Source organism: Balaenoptera ricei, chromosome 5, assembly GCF_028023285.1.
Source record: "Balaenoptera ricei isolate mBalRic1 chromosome 5, mBalRic1.hap2, whole genome shotgun sequence".
Classification (NCBI taxonomy): Eukaryota; Metazoa; Chordata; class Mammalia; order Artiodactyla; family Balaenopteridae; genus Balaenoptera; species Balaenoptera ricei.
Window position 1 is genome coordinate 29712969 of NC_082643.1, and position 12663 is coordinate 29725631.

Below are 12663 nucleotides of genomic sequence, written 5' to 3' on the forward strand. Positions count from 1 at the left end.
TAGTTTCTCTGGAAGCTGAGAGGTGATTATGGACGTATATGATATGGTGGCTCTTACACTTTTGCGTGCATAATACCCTTTTTTTGCGATGTGTTACAATCAGGCTCCAGGGTCTTATTCTTAAAAATTCTGAATCAGTAGGCCTCAGATGAGGCCCCGTAATGTTTTTTTTTTTGGAAGCAATTTGCTATATTTTTAAGGGCCACCCTTTGAGAAATGCTGATCTTATGCTGTCCCTCTGAATGACTCAAGATTCTAAAGCTAACACTTAAGTCTTTCAAAATCAGAAAATTATTGAATGTTAGAACTAGAAGGATCCCAGAGATCATCTAGCCTAGACTTCTCATGTTAGCAACCAAGGGCTGATACAGGAGCCTGGGTTTCACAGCATAGGACCTTCCCCAGAACTCTCATTACAGCTCGGCACAGTGGCTAAGAGTCAGACCTGGCTTGACTTCTGGCTTTGCCATTTGGGGTCATGTGACTTGGGCAAGTTGTTTATCACTCTGGACCTCACCTCTCTTGGGGGGGGTGACTGTGGTAGTGATGTGAGCTGGTGCATGGAAAGGACTGTTGGAATGTGACCTGCACCAGGCTGGTCATGCATAAGCTCCAGATTCTTCCAGCAGATAGAGTACAGCGGCTGAAGACATTTGAAGGGTAGGTGAAAATTACCTGTACTCTCCACTCCCACCACCTTGCCAGCAGCTTTGAATGAAAGCAAGCTGCCACAGGTACAGGTATTTTTAGGTTAACACATATTAGCAGTAAAAGTGTCAACTAAAGTCCCAGCTCTGACCTTTCCAGTGCTGTCACTAGCACCTTGCACGAGAGGGTCTCTCAAAGCAGGATTCAGTAACCCTTACGGTCAGCCTCAGGCGACTACAGGGCCTACGGACAGAGGCTGAGCACGAACTGGTAGGGATCAGGCCTTCAGCACAGCCCTGGGGACTTCACATTCAGGATAAGGGATTTGCTAGATTCTTCTAGCAAGTAGGAAGTGTGTCTCTAAAGTTTTAAGGCAGGCTACATATCAGTGAGGGTCCATTTATTACATTTATCATGCAAGGCAACAAGTCAGTAATTTCATCAATAAAAACCTATTTCTGAATTCATTATGCTAATTAGTAAAGTCTCTGGTTGATAGAGATATAGATAACAAAAGCATCCGTTGTAGCTGCCTCTGGAGTACTTTCTTTTTGATAAAATAATAGCTGAACACTCCAGTGAGAATTTTCCATGAGAGTAGTGGGCTGTCCTGGGCGCCAAAGTCTACACTAACCATCAGCATAAAATATTTTCAAGTAAATTACTTCTTGTAACACGCATGTAGCCTATTAAGTACCCAATTAATCTCCATTGTTATTATTATTGTTACTAATTGAAAACATGTTGAATAGAGAAACAATTTAAAAAATAAATCAACAAAAGGTATAGAAACTCTGTTATATAAGCTGGATTAATAAAATCTAAATGGAGGTGATCTGACTGCAAATCAAGAATTATTCCAAGTCTTAAATTAGCTCTGTTTCCTACATGGTATCAGAAATTTGGGTTAAAGTTCCGTGAAAAAGGGACAGCAGTAGCCAAAGCCTATATGGTAACTATTTGAGAAAGGGGGTAAAATTTCATCAAGCAAGATGTGAAGTAGTATTTTTCAGACCTTGGATCATGACCCATTAATGAGTTGCCAAATCAATGTAATGGGTTTTGATCTAGCACTTGGCTAGAAGATGGAATGTATCATGGGAAGTGAGAGTGAATGTTGTTTTGTCAAACTTTTACACACATGCAAATGTTTTCTGGATCACACTGTAAAATATATTTCTAACTACAGGTTGTGGTTAAAAATGTCTGACAGTCCCCGGCACAGGAAACATGGAGAAGGAGCAGAAATGTGAGAGTATCAGGGCATTGGTCCTGGTGAACACTGCACACTGCGAACATCTCCTGCGGTATCGTTAAGAAGAATGGTACCTGAGCATCAGGCTAGGGAATCCCCAAAGAGGTTTTAATATCTTTTATTTGATACTTACGCGGAACCTGGGGACTTTCTAAATTTTTATTACGAAGGCTGGATATGCTAGTAATGAAGTTCAGACACCAAATTCAGAATCAAAAATTCAAACCAAAATAATCTGCAAAGCTCCAAACATAAGTGTATCACTTTGTTTGAGAACTTGCATCTCTCTCTTTCTTTATGTGGATCAGAAAACAGTACAAAAGGACAGACACTACCCAACTTGTTTTCACTATGGTGGTAAATCCTAATGGGCCTTTAATTTCAGTGGCATCTTTAAGACTCTGTCAGATGCCAGATGAATGGATAAAGAAGATGTATATATATATATATACACACACACACACACACACAATGGAATATTACTCAGCCATAAAAAAGAATGAAATAATGTCATGTGCAGCAACATGGATGACCCTGGAGATTATCATACTAAGTGAAGTAAGTCAGACAGAGAAAGACAAATACCATATGATATCACTTATATGTGGAATCTAAAATATGATATAAATGAACTTGTTTACAAAACAGAAACAGACACCCAGACATAGAAAACAATCTTATGGCTACCAAAGGGGAAGTGGGGGAGGAAAGGATAAATTAGGAGTATGGAATTAACAGAAACACACTACTATACATAAAATAGATAAACAACAAGGATCTACTATATAGCACAGGGAACTATATTCAGTATCTTGTAATAACCTATAATGGAAAAGAATCTGAAAAAGGATATATGTATATATATTAAATCACTTTGCTGTACACCTGAAACTAACACAACATTGTAAATCAACTATACTTCAATTAAAAAAAAAAAAAATCCGTCAGGTGGTAGAGGACCCTATACTGTCTTTCCTTACAGAACTGAAACGCCAAGAGCAAACTGCAGGACAAAAAAATATATTTACGCTTATGCCTCAGAGATGAACTTCTATTTTCCGTCTTTACCCAGGACTTCGATTTCTACTTTGATCGTTTATTGTTAAGCAGCACTGTGGTACTCAGTTTGCAAGAACAGGGTGCAGACACTGATGCCCCCGAAAGGTAAGGGCTGGCTCATCAAGACACAACTGTAACTACAATATAACCTTTTGTTAATAAAGAAAATATAAGGACTGTGTGCCAGTTTATGATGGGCCATAAGGAATATATACATATGGCCACAATTACGGATACCGAAGATTTTTAAACTGTCTTATAACTAGCAATGTAATCAGAAGTAATTTTCTTTTTTAAACCATCAATAAAATGATTCAAACCCACACTGAGAGTGTACACTTAGAATACTCAGAATCAGTCTAGCACTTTTGGGTCTTCAAAGAGCTTTCACATCCTATCGTCCAATGCAGTTGTGGAAGTTAGGAGACCTGGAATCTAGTCTCTGTTAGTTATATGCCCTGGCATAAATTTTTAGAATTTTTTCTACGCTTCACTTCTTTGTATGAAAAATAAGATAATAATTACTGATTTGCTAATATTCAAGGTTATTTAAGTAACACGAGTTAATGGGTTAAAGGCTTTAAAAAAGTGCTTCCCAATTGTAGGGCAGTTTCATCAAGATAATAGTCTTTATGTGCCAAATAGAATTGCAGAGAAGCTTTAGGGGGAAAGAAAAACAGAAATGCAAACTTTCCTATTTCAATTCCATTTCCTCTGGAGAAAGTAACCCAGATGTTATTAAATGATCTTTTCAGCCCAAGCTGCAGGGTAATCCTTTAGCACTCTTGAAAAGCTTCCAAGTAAAATTGAAAACGAGATCCTTTTCAGAGTTTGTGTCTCCTATGAAACTCTTTGGAGAGTATGAAGACAATTTTTAGCCTCTTTAGGAAGATGTAACAGTCATATTTCCTTTCTTGTAATATTGTAACATTATTTACATAGCTGTTCCTTTCAAGAACTCTTTTCCTTTTCACACATAGCAGGGAAACTGTTATCTTATAGAATGGTGGTAATATCAGTCACTGAGCACAAGACTCATAGGAACTTAAAGCTGGAAGGAATCTCAAGTATCATCTTGCCCATCTTCTCATTTTACAGATTTGGAAATTGAGGCTGATAGCAGTTAAGTGATTTGTTCAGCTTTTGGTGAGAGAACTGCAACTTCAATCCCAACTAGAATCAGGTACGTATTCTTTCCACTCTTTCCAGAATTCTATGTCTACCAAAAAGCTATATTCTTTTTGCTTAATGCATAGTTTCTTATCACAGCTCAGCTGTGTAACTGCAAGCGTAGACTCATAATGAAGTTCAGTGTGAGGAACAGATGCCTTGATTGGTCTTTGTACACAAATGTCTATAAATGGTAAGACCCATAGTGGACTTTTAATACACATTGATCACGACACTCTATTTAAAACTTAAAGAGCATTCTTTCAATTCAGAAAAGCTTTTGGAAACAAACAACTGGTCTTACAATTGATTGCCAATTGTCAGTTGACATGCTCTAGGAGTATATGCTTTCATTTTGCCATTTGGAAACATGAAAAACTAATATAAACATATGCTCAACTTAAGGATCTCAAACATCCTTAAACATTCTCTTTCTAGGAATAGTGAGAAAGCTTTCTATATATATTAGAACTCTAGATACCAAAGTGATTTGAACACTCAAGAGAAAAAGATAAATAAAATAAAAGTAAAATACTAATTCCACAGGGTCCCTCAGATCGAATTTCTTTTGTGATGAGCTCTATTGACTGAGTGAGCACTGAACCATTGGTAACTAGGGTGCAAGCTGTTCTCCCACCTCTGCTATGTAAAATATCTTCTCATCATTATACAAAAATCATCATCAAACTAGAAAATAATTTGGGAGAGTTCATGGCTTTTGGAGCAACCCATAGCCAGTGATGCTGTCTTGACAAAATATAATTATCTCCAACCCTGAGGTGCAACTACAGGAGAGCAGCAAACAAGCCCTGTAGTATTGTTTCAGATGAAGCACAGTGAAAGCTCTGCACTTCCTCCAGGCCTCCTCTTTCTTCCTGAACGAACTCCAGGGAATGGCATCATGTCAGGCTTTCCAGATGGATTATGTGAAGCCATAGCTCAATGTCATTTTCAATAGGAAGCCTCATAATTAAAGGTCAAATAGTCACTTCATCTGCAATCAATCAGTAGAAAAAGTACTAATACGAAGAACTAATCAATCAATGGCAAATGCACTAATAAAAGCAATGAATCAAATTCAGCATGTGTGTAGAGGCAAGTACATTGAAGAGATTGAGACAGGGCAAAAGCAAGAACAATAAAATAAATTTCAAGTGTATGTACAAGGGACTATTCAGAAGCCTTCTCAAAGCCAGAGTTTTCATCTTTGGTTCATTGGTTACCTGGGTACCACCGGGCCTGCAATAATTTATTCTTACAAATACTGGATATAATAATAAAACATGTTATTTCATAGGGTTTTCTTAATGTATTCTTTTTGAGATGTTATGTGTGTGTGTGTGTGTGTGTTTAAAATCACTAGAAGAAATATTTTGACAGTGATGACAAAAGGGATAGATATATTTTCTACATGCCAAATAGATGCATTTTAATCTGCTGTATTTCATCTTGGTGAGAAGTAAGAGAAAGTATAACTCTGAGTGATATTACCTGAAATTTGCCCCCTGCTTTCTGGAATATGAATTCTTCACACTTACTGTGATGTTCTTTCATTGCTATGCAGATGAGAAGTTCCATTAGGATAATTATCGGCCTGTAGCTCAGGTCACTGCCAGGCATATGCTCTGTACCAGAGATGTCAGGTCACCAGTAGAGAGAAACATGCATTGGATCTTATGAAAACTGATACACTAAATTTATAGGGCTTAACAAGTCCATTCAAGCAACAGGACCCAAACACCCCTTGCTGTATGTAGAAATAAGGGTGCTCCTGGGACAAGAGTGATTCGTGCCATCTCACTGAGATAAGGAAGCAGCAAAGAGGTCACCTTTATAAATGCTACCTAGGAGATTGCAGGCAGGAAGCCGGGTCTAATCCAGGCATGATAGAATAGCCTAGCTGGAAGTAAAATTCCCTAATCTAAGAGCTACGGAAACTGAGGCCTGGGGATGTCTCAGTGGAAGAGTCAGGATGAGTATTTAGGTCTTGCAATTCCAGGAAAGCATAGGTCTACCATGTTATGGAAATAACTAAGGATTTACACTACGATGGTTACTTAGATACCACATTAGTATCTTATTGGAGGACCCAAGTATCTATTTCATGGGAGGACATTGCAAAAGCAAAGTGCAAAAGCAGAAGTCCAAGTTAACCCAAACATTTTTAGCACAACAGCTACTTTTGATTGACGTTCAGAGCACCTGTTTGCCTGAAAATTAGAAAGCATCAAGGACAGAAGGATATGGCTTTGAGATTAAAAAAATGAAAAGAAAAAAAAAAAGATAGGATGGGTAGGTATTCTGCTTACAGAAAAGAAAAGAATACTGATCACGGTGCAATATGCTTCTCGGGTAGAGCTTTGTTCACCACCACCAGCTCCAAGCACAGGAGAAAATCATGGAGAAACAAACACAACCCATTTTGGTTGTCCTGACAAAAGCAAATCCTAGGGGTGGGGCAGGTCTGAAAGGCCACTGCAGAAATGCGGAAGCATACGTGGTGCAGCCAGGACTCAGCATCTGCTCTAACGACACAGGCTCATTTGATCCCTGACTCGTGACCTCTGAGGGGCCTGGCAGCATCCGCCTCTGGCCTCCCTACCTTTGTAACAGCCCCTTCCTTTTCAGCAGACCTGGAGCACCGGGCATCACATCACAACGACCACATGAAGGAAGAAGGGCGAGATGATTTCTTTGAGGCCAACAGTTAAACCACACCTGTTACATGAACATCTGCAGGACCGGGGTCAGGGGACCGGAACCCTGGGAATGGTAATACCCGTCATAACCAATACAGTTAATAATAACTAATAACAGCTGCTGCTTTAAGGGTATGTGTTATGTGCCAGGCAGCACACCGAGCTCTCTAGGTGGGCACTCTCATTGCGTCCACAGCAATCTACATACAGCACAATTACTGAACACATTCTGTCATGTACTGACTTGTATTAGGTACAAGTCCTGTGCTGGGTACTTAACCAAATTTTATCTTTAATCTTTCCAGCAGCCTTAAGAATTAAGAAAAAGTAAGAAAATGGCTTACAAAGTGAGAAAGCTAAGGTTCAGGGAGCTTAAGGGATTTGTCCAGGATCACAAAATCAGGACTGGAATGTGGCTTCCAAAAAGCTCTTTCAACTTCTATTTGGTGATGATTATAAAGAAAACCTAACAGTCATAATGCAACATAGGGACAGACAGTATATATATATAATTTCTTCAAATAAGCTGAACCCCTAGATAGCAATTGCTTCTTTAAGAGTATGTCCAACTTCTAAATCATTTCCCAAACTTTGCAAGACTGAAAATAATTCTATCAGACAAATATGTTTGGGGCTAGTAAAACCATTATGGAATCTCTTTGTTTCCTAGTTTACAGACTGAACTTTAACACGAGCAGACTTACAGCAACGTCATTCTCTTTAGCCAGTCGCACGTCAAAATGTAATGGAAGTTTTAAAACTAGTTTTACCACAATGTGCCTACTACCGCAAGGAGTTTGTTAATGATGTATATTTCAATAAAGTTTCTCATTACTTAATGACTTTTAATGACTAAAAACATGGATTCCAGATGTCTGGACAGGTTATTGGGATAATGTCATTAAACTGGATAAAGCTAAGTAGAAAATAGCACTTTTCTTGATCTATTTTTGTCCATTAAATACGTACTTATTTCATTTTAGGTTCTGATCAGATTGAGTTAATGATAACTATGTTGTGTTTCTTTATAGAAATAACATTCTGAAACGAACTTCAAACTAATGTCAATATCAAACGAGAGCAATAACATTATTTCCACCTTGCTCCAAGCTTCCAGAAAACATACGGTGACATTTTCCAGGGGTCACTCTAGAGCCTTCCAAAGCCAAGTTTGTGCTCACTGCACCCCCCGCCCCCAACTACACACCCCCAGACTTTTAACGTGAACATTCTACATTGAAAATCTTCGATGAGAATCGAAAACATGATTACAAATAAAGCTAAATCCTACACTATTAAATTTAGGCCCTCAAAAATGGGTTCAATCCAATGATGGTATTTCAAAGCTATGACCCATCCTCACTTCGCTATTGTTCTTTAGGTCACAGAGTGGAAAATACCCCCATTCCATTTAATTTGAAGAGTTGTTTGAATTTCAAAATCATAAGATGCAATTATCTGAGGGTAATATTAAGTTGGTTTTTAAGTCTGTGGGTCACTTACCCAATGTGAGGGATTTGTGTGTAGAACAGAACATGACAGCCACAGTGTCTGCTGGTGTGAAACCTGAATTATTCCTAGTGGCAAAAGAAAAAAGTGTTTTACAAATAAAAAGCATATTTAATACATCCTCAATCAAATGTAGTACCTACCTTTGTGCTAACATCCCTTTGATCAGTCCTGGTGACAGAAGTAATTCTATACCCAAATGTACAGAAATGTCCAAATTTCTTTTTAGAGAATAACTTCTGAGTCATTTATCCATGAAAAGGAGACAGTCTTAAAAATGTGTGGTGGAGGTCTTCTAAAATCACATATGTAATCAGCTTGTGGCACAAGACTTTATAAAAATCACGCAGCAAGGAAAGTTAGCTCAGTCACTAGGCAATCACTTGATTTTAACCCAGTGGCTTGAAAGAGTTAATGTATCTCAAAAAGGCTTCCCTCAAGGAGCAACACATCCCTTTGGCAGCAAACAACACCTTTGAGAAAGACACAGTATGAACAAAGGTTTAACATCATATGTTTTAGTAAAAATAATAAATTACCAATTTTTATCCGTTACTGTGTATCAGGTATTCCCTTAAGGTCTTTGCATATAAAGACAAAAACCCTATCAGGTAGGCAATACAATATCATTATTTACAGATGAGAAAACCGAGGCACACGGGAGTTGTGTAACCTGCCCAGGACCCCATAGCTAGGAAGTGACAGAGCCAGGATTTAAATCAAGTCTGGCTCCTGTGCCTGCGCTTAACTGCTATTGTTTTATTGTTATATAATATGTTAAGGATAAAAAAAATCTTGCGTAGTCAAAATCCATTAAATGTTATGGGGATCAGTACTGGTGAATATCATAATCAGATTTCCTATTTTAGATCATAAAGATTTAGGGAACCAGGAACCGAAAGGGTTAGAAATGTAACTATTATTATTGCATGCTTAATATGTTAGAAACTATTCCTTCCTGCAGGATCAGTGTTTGAAGATACAGTGAGTCTGTTCATTCCCACCCTGAACACAGACAAGAGAGCTAGCAAACGGAAAAATGTCCTAGAACCCGACTGCATGTATATAGTTGTAGATGTAACAATCTATCCAATTGTCAAGGATCTCTAAAGAAAGAGACCCCACCATTTCCCTTAGTAACCTCATCCTTATCCACAACTTTCACTGGGAGAAAAAGCTTCCCTCAACAGATCCCACACCCTGTTTCTTTGTTATGTACTCACCGGAGGGGGGCAGGACCCTCTCCTCCACCACCTGCTCCTCTGTACATATGTTAAGAGAATATTTCAATTGCCCTGTAGTCTCCTCTCCTTTGAAAAATCATGTAAGCTCATGCTTCCTAACCAGTCTTACCTGCAGCCGTTTTTTTTTTTTTTTTTAAATAACATCTTTCCAAACTGAATTTTTGGTGTCTCACCTCAGTTGAAAGAGAAGGAGGGAGGGAGACAGAGAGAGAGAGAGAGAGAGAGAGAGAAAGAAAGAAAGAGAGAGAGAGAGAGTGTCTCGAGAGGATGATCTCAAGCTTGGCAGGGGGGTGGGGGATGATGATGAAGCCTGTAGAGAACTTCTTGGAGGAAATTACAATTGAGCTAGGCTTTAAAGAACAGGTTTAGACATGCGCGGATGTGGATTTTCGGTCAGGGAGAGCAGAACGGAAGCATGCAAGTGCAGGAGGCAGTTGGCAAAGCGCAGACTCTCCGGGCTGACTTGTGTGCAGGGACACTCGCTCACGTCCAGGAGCGTGGACTCCATAAGATAGGATAAGGGGAACTACTGAAGGACACGGGACAGTAGAATGGCATGGTCAGACCCGTTCTTAAGGAAGAGTAGTCACACAGCCCAGTATAAGGCTGAAGTTGATGAGCCCAGGCAGGGAGCAGAAAGCTATGAGGGCCTGAAGAATCACAGTGAGTACAGGAGCTGGTGGTAAGGGACACGAAGACAGAATTAAAAGAACTTGTCAACTGGTCACTTCTACGAAATATTCCCTCCCAACAGCTTAAGAGCACAGGCAGTGCGGGAAACACACTGGAATTTAAATCCAGACCATCCTTTTGCTTAGATATAAAATGGGGATAATACTGTCTGCCTCTTGGGGTCATTGTGAGGATAAATGCCAATGTCTGTTAAGAGCTGGGCACATAGCAAGTGTTTAAAAATGCTAGTTTACACTTTTATTGTTATTGTTGCCTTGAGAGAAGAAGAGAGATTGAAGAGAAATTAGAAACTTTGAGAGAAGTATCAAAGCATTAATGGAAATAAGGAATGGAAGAGGAAGCCCAGTAGGGTCTGGGCAGGAGACCCAGGAGTTGAGGTTTAAGTTTACTGAATTTGCAGTAGTGAAGAGGGCTGTGTTTTCAAGAAATCTGGTGAAGAGAAGAAAAGGGCCATGGAGACGAACCTGTTTATACATAGAAAGTGATGATACAGCAGGTAGAAATAATGGACGAGACCACGTCCTCAAAGGGGCCTGAGAGGATGAGACTGAGATTAGCCGGAGAGGAGAGTATCCTACAGTCTGAGAGTCTGTGAGCTGTAAGCAAAAGAAGACAAGGTGAGTGCAAAATACAGAAATTTTTCAGGTAGAGAATAAGGAAGTGGAGGTAATTTACATCAGAGTTTACTTTCTGTGCAAAGCGTGAGGCACTTCATTCGTCTACAGAGAAGTCTGAGGGAATACTGAGGCCTGAGAACCTAAGAAATGAGAAAAACTTGACATAAGCAGATTGGGGAATATGACCTACGGTCAATTCACAATGATTAAAAAATGTCTCCAGAAATGAACGCCCAGCTGTGACTGTGGAACACGTGGCAGAGCCAGCTGGCCTAGTCTGGGGTCTTTCTCCAGCAATGCTCTGGTGTCAATAACGCTGCAAAGGCCTTTGAGGTCTTCGGCTGCCCTTGTTTGTAACCAGTTGTTGCTGCATCTGGATTTACGCAGTTTGGTTTTCTTCCAAGGGAGTCCGGCAATACACTTCTTCTTTGGTGAACGCTGTTCTGCTTGACCCATTTCTAATGTGTCTAGATCTCTCTGGCCAAGAAAGCTCTGATTTAATCTGGCGCTGGCTGCCATGTTGGAGCAGTATTTCCAGTGTGGCTAAAGAGGATGTTTGCAAGATATGCCTACTTGTCCTCAGCTCCGGGGTAAGGAGACCGAAGGTAAGCCCACACGGGGAGGTATCTGGCCTGTGTGGGTTGGAACACTGCCCTAAGGTCCTACTGACACAAAGCCCTTCAGTGGGGAGAGAGAATCAGGACGTAAAGATGGAATGTTTGAGGTTAAAAACAATATTCCACCTAAATAGGGCTGACTTATACTCTATGTCTACAGTAACAGACTGTTCCACATCACAGATCTTGGAGAAGCCAGCAGAGCACGTGCTCACTTAACCTTCCATCCAAGATGAGGAGGAGGAGGAAGAGGATGGTGAGTAACCACAGCAGTAAACATTAAAAAAATTTTTTTCTATCATATATATATATATATATATATATATTTTAATTGAAGTATAGTTGATTTGCAGTCAACATTTACTGAGCACTTTTCTAAGCACTTTGCATCCAGTTCTTCTTTCTTCATAGAACAGCCTTATACGGTAACAGTATTTTTGTCTTGTTTTTTCCGAAAAAGGATCTTGAAGCACAGTTGCCTCAAGCCACACAGCTAATAAGGAGGCTGCCCCAAATTGTGAAGACAAGTTTGCCTTCTGAGAAGAGCATTATAAAAACTCAAAACCATAACCAAAATCACCACACAATTTAGTGGATGACAGCAGCTATCCCGGTAACTAACCCTCCCTCACCCATGCTCTGATCAGGGGTGGTTAAATGGTGAAAAGTCATGACAACACACAGAAAAACAAAGCAACCTGCACATTATATTAAGTGGTAATGACTATAATTATTTTCTGTGATTATCATCTCTATTGTGTCTGCTCACATTCTTGAAAGGAATTGCATTACTATTTATTTTCAAACTCTACCTTATCTCTATTTAATATTGATTTTCTTTTTATCTTGTTTTTATAATTCTTTTGATTACTTTGGCTTCCCTCGAGATGTTTATTTCCTTTTCTTCCCAACTGGTCTTTTTATTCTCTCGCAAAGCTTTCATTCAGTGTTTTCCACATAATATTTATTTTGCCTTCCTTTGAGTACCCACAAAGGAAAACATGTCAGAAGGTTTTACTAGCAGAATTACAGAATGTGGAGCAGAAAAGGTCCTCTGAGATAGTCCCGTCTAAGTCCACTGTTTTTACAGGGGGAAACTTCCATGTGAAATACTTTCCTTTGTTAACCTCTGTACCTGTGTGGTTTTTTTTT

The 12663-nt window shown here is 39.4% G+C and overlaps 1 protein-coding gene across 1 annotated transcript in view; it reads right to left on the minus strand.

Annotated features, from left to right (window-relative positions):
• SLC10A7 (solute carrier family 10 member 7) overlaps positions 1 to 12663 on the minus strand; it is a 261224-nt gene that overhangs the window by 30856 nt on the left and 217705 nt on the right. The window contains exon 10 of the mRNA XM_059923937.1: positions 8335 to 8408. Coding sequence (XP_059779920.1) covers positions 8335 to 8408 — 74 coding nt within the window. The remainder of the gene's footprint in view (positions 1 to 8334; positions 8409 to 12663) is intronic.